At 36.5% G+C, this 3,045-nt stretch overlaps 1 protein-coding gene across 1 annotated transcript in view; it reads left to right on the top strand.

The window, feature by feature from the left end:
* The window catches only part of SARC_04659 (hypothetical protein), a 19,836-nt gene that overhangs the window by 6,516 nt on the left and 10,275 nt on the right, over positions 1–3,045 (top strand). The window contains exons 7-10 of the mRNA XM_014301493.1: positions 354–516; positions 1,179–1,279; positions 2,039–2,150; positions 2,736–2,865. Coding sequence (XP_014156968.1) covers positions 354–516; positions 1,179–1,279; positions 2,039–2,150; positions 2,736–2,865 — 506 coding nt within the window. The remainder of the gene's footprint in view (positions 1–353; positions 517–1,178; positions 1,280–2,038; positions 2,151–2,735; positions 2,866–3,045) is intronic.

Raw genomic sequence — 3,045 nt, forward strand, 5'->3', positions numbered from 1 at the left:
GGTTGTTAGTTAAGTTAGTTAGTTGTGTTTTTTTTTGTTGTATATATATATATATATATATATATATATATATATATATATATATATACATATATATATCCAATCACATCTTTTCACCTTTTCAAATCATTACCAGACTAATCCTTTTCGTTCTTCTCACGTCCAAATATCGATCACTCACCCAATGCTTCACGCACACGTATGCTGGCACACTGTGATGTTTCGTCTATCCTACTACTTCTGACATCGTTGTGCTGCTCTCGCATACATATGCTGACACATTGGACCACTTCGTACATCCGACCACGTCTGCTTTAGCAGTGCTCACGCCTCATGTTTCTTTCCACCTGAAGGTTCGATACCATGTTGAAACGAAAAGCCGACCAAGGGGTGAAGATATACGTGCTACTATGGGACGAACCCCATACATGGGCTGTCAACAACTTCTCTTCAGAGTCAGCAGACGTCCTGCGCTCACTGCACAAGACGAATATCAAGGTCATGAGACATCCCCAGGTATGGCTTGGATGGGTGTCATAGGTGGCTGTGTTTGCGTCCATGTGTGTGCGTGCGTGCGTGTGTCGTTCGTATCTACGTGTGTATCCATACAGATGTGCGTGTGTGGGTGTGCACGAACACATGGACCTATGTGTCGATGTTGGGTTGTATCGCACTCATGAGTTGTCTATATCCTCTCCTCTGAATTAGCCGACGTGCTGTCTTCAGCGCAAATCATTAACAGCAAATCCATGCGATATCTACAGATATGGGTCTATTGTCAATTAAAAGCCCAAGTTGATGTGTTCGACGTGGAGCTATGTGAATTTGGGTCGTGATTGAATATATATATGTACGTATATATATATTTACTATACATGTATATGTATGTATATATATATATATATATGTATGTATATATATATATATGTATGTATGTATGTATATTCATATATATTCGTATAGTATATATATATATATATGTGTGTGTGTGTGTGTGTGTGTGGATATGTATATACCTTATATGGATGCGGTATCACTCCGTATCGTCCTATGCAAGGTACACATCTCTGTGCACTATACACACGTGCCCAATACCTTTCATCGTATCAGCATTCATTCCAGGGAGCTAACACTGACGTGCGCTTATGTCTGTTTCCTTATCCTACGTTGTTGAACAGCACTTTGATCCGCAGAACATTCTCTGGACACACCATCAGAAATACCTGGTCATGGACCATCAGGTCGCATTCGTGGGTGGCTTCGATGTGTGTTCGGGAAGGTGTGTGTGCTGTTTGAATATCTTATAACTCTCATACACCTGTCGTGTACTTCTCCCAGTTGTCACCAGAGACAAAGGTAGCTTCTATAGCCGACTTTTTAGTGTGCTCAGACTGGTTTGGTTATTGAATAAAATTCTATGTCGGATTTGGAGTTGCTTCAGTGCGCACTCGGGTAGCCAATATGACATCTAGTTGTCGTGTTGCGTCAATATAATATCGACCATCGTCCGGTGGGTGTTAGACCGGTGTGGGATCGTCGGATGTGTGTATAAATAATTATATATTATACACCATATATATCTACATATACATATATGTATATAGCCTTGCCAAGGTCGGATGTGTGTATAAATGTTTATATATTATACACCATATATATCTACATATACATATATGTATATATTATACACCATATATATCTACATATGCATATATGTATATATTAAACATTATGTATATCTACATATACATATATGTATATAGTCTTGCATGGTCGGGTGTGTCGGATTGTCTGGTTTGCATCGTATAGTGTCGGCCGTGTCTAATCATGGCCCAACAAGCCCATACTCAGCCCAGTCGGTTTTCTGGTGCATACGTACTCGAAGTTAGTGCGTCACATTAATTGCTGGCTGCTGACTGCTATTGAGGTCTAAGGCCGCGGTATACTAACTACGCCTTATACCACCTAAACTTGACGATAAATCGGGGGGGGGGGAAACTTAGTTTAAATGTAATATTAACTTGGTTTTCGATTTCAGGTACGACACCGTGTCGCATCGCGTGACTGATGGAAAGCGCGAGCGATGGCCCGGACAGGACTATTTCAACCCTCATCAAGCAGGCATAGAGAGCATCTACAATCCATACCGTGTATGTACGTGTATGTGTACTTTCATGGACAGTATATATAAATTTTTAGTATATATATATATGTGTGTGTGTCTGTGTCTGTGTGTGTGTGTGTGTATGTATGTATGTATGTATATATATATACATATATGTTTATATATATGTATGTATGTATGTATGTATGTATGTAAATATTTATATATGTATATATATATATATATATATATATAGTATGTATATAGGTACGTATGTATGTATATATGTATATGTATGTATGTACGTATGCATATATGCATATCTATACATGTATGTAAATATGTATGTTTGTGTGCGTGTGTGTATGCATGTATATATATATATGTATATGAGTGTGTGTATATGTATATATATATGTACCTATATATATATATTTATATATATATATATATGGGTGTGTGTATATGTATATATATACGTATATATATATATATATATATATATATATATAATCCTTATATTCTAGATACACTTTCTACTGCCCTATTCCTAATATACCAGTTCCACTTATCGTTCTCAATTCCTTTTGTCCTAGCTACACTTTGAGACCCTATTCGCACTTTTTTTTAGGACGTTCTTGATCGTAAATCCACCTCGCGAATGCCGTGGCACGATGTGTCAGTCAAAGTGAAGGGGCCAGTGGTAGATGATTTAGTGCGCAATTTCGTACAACGCTGGAACCACCATTTAATTGACACAGGTGTGTGGGTGCGAATGTAGGAAACGGAATATATATATATATGTGTGTGTGTGTGTGTGTGTATACATATATACATATATATATATATATATATATATATATATATATATATATATATATATATATATATATATATATATATATATATATATATATATATATACTATAGTATTATATTAT

This window comes from Sphaeroforma arctica (assembly GCF_001186125.1).
Source record: "Sphaeroforma arctica JP610 unplaced genomic scaffold supercont1.271, whole genome shotgun sequence".
Lineage (NCBI taxonomy): Eukaryota > Ichthyosporea > Ichthyophonida > Sphaeroforma > Sphaeroforma arctica.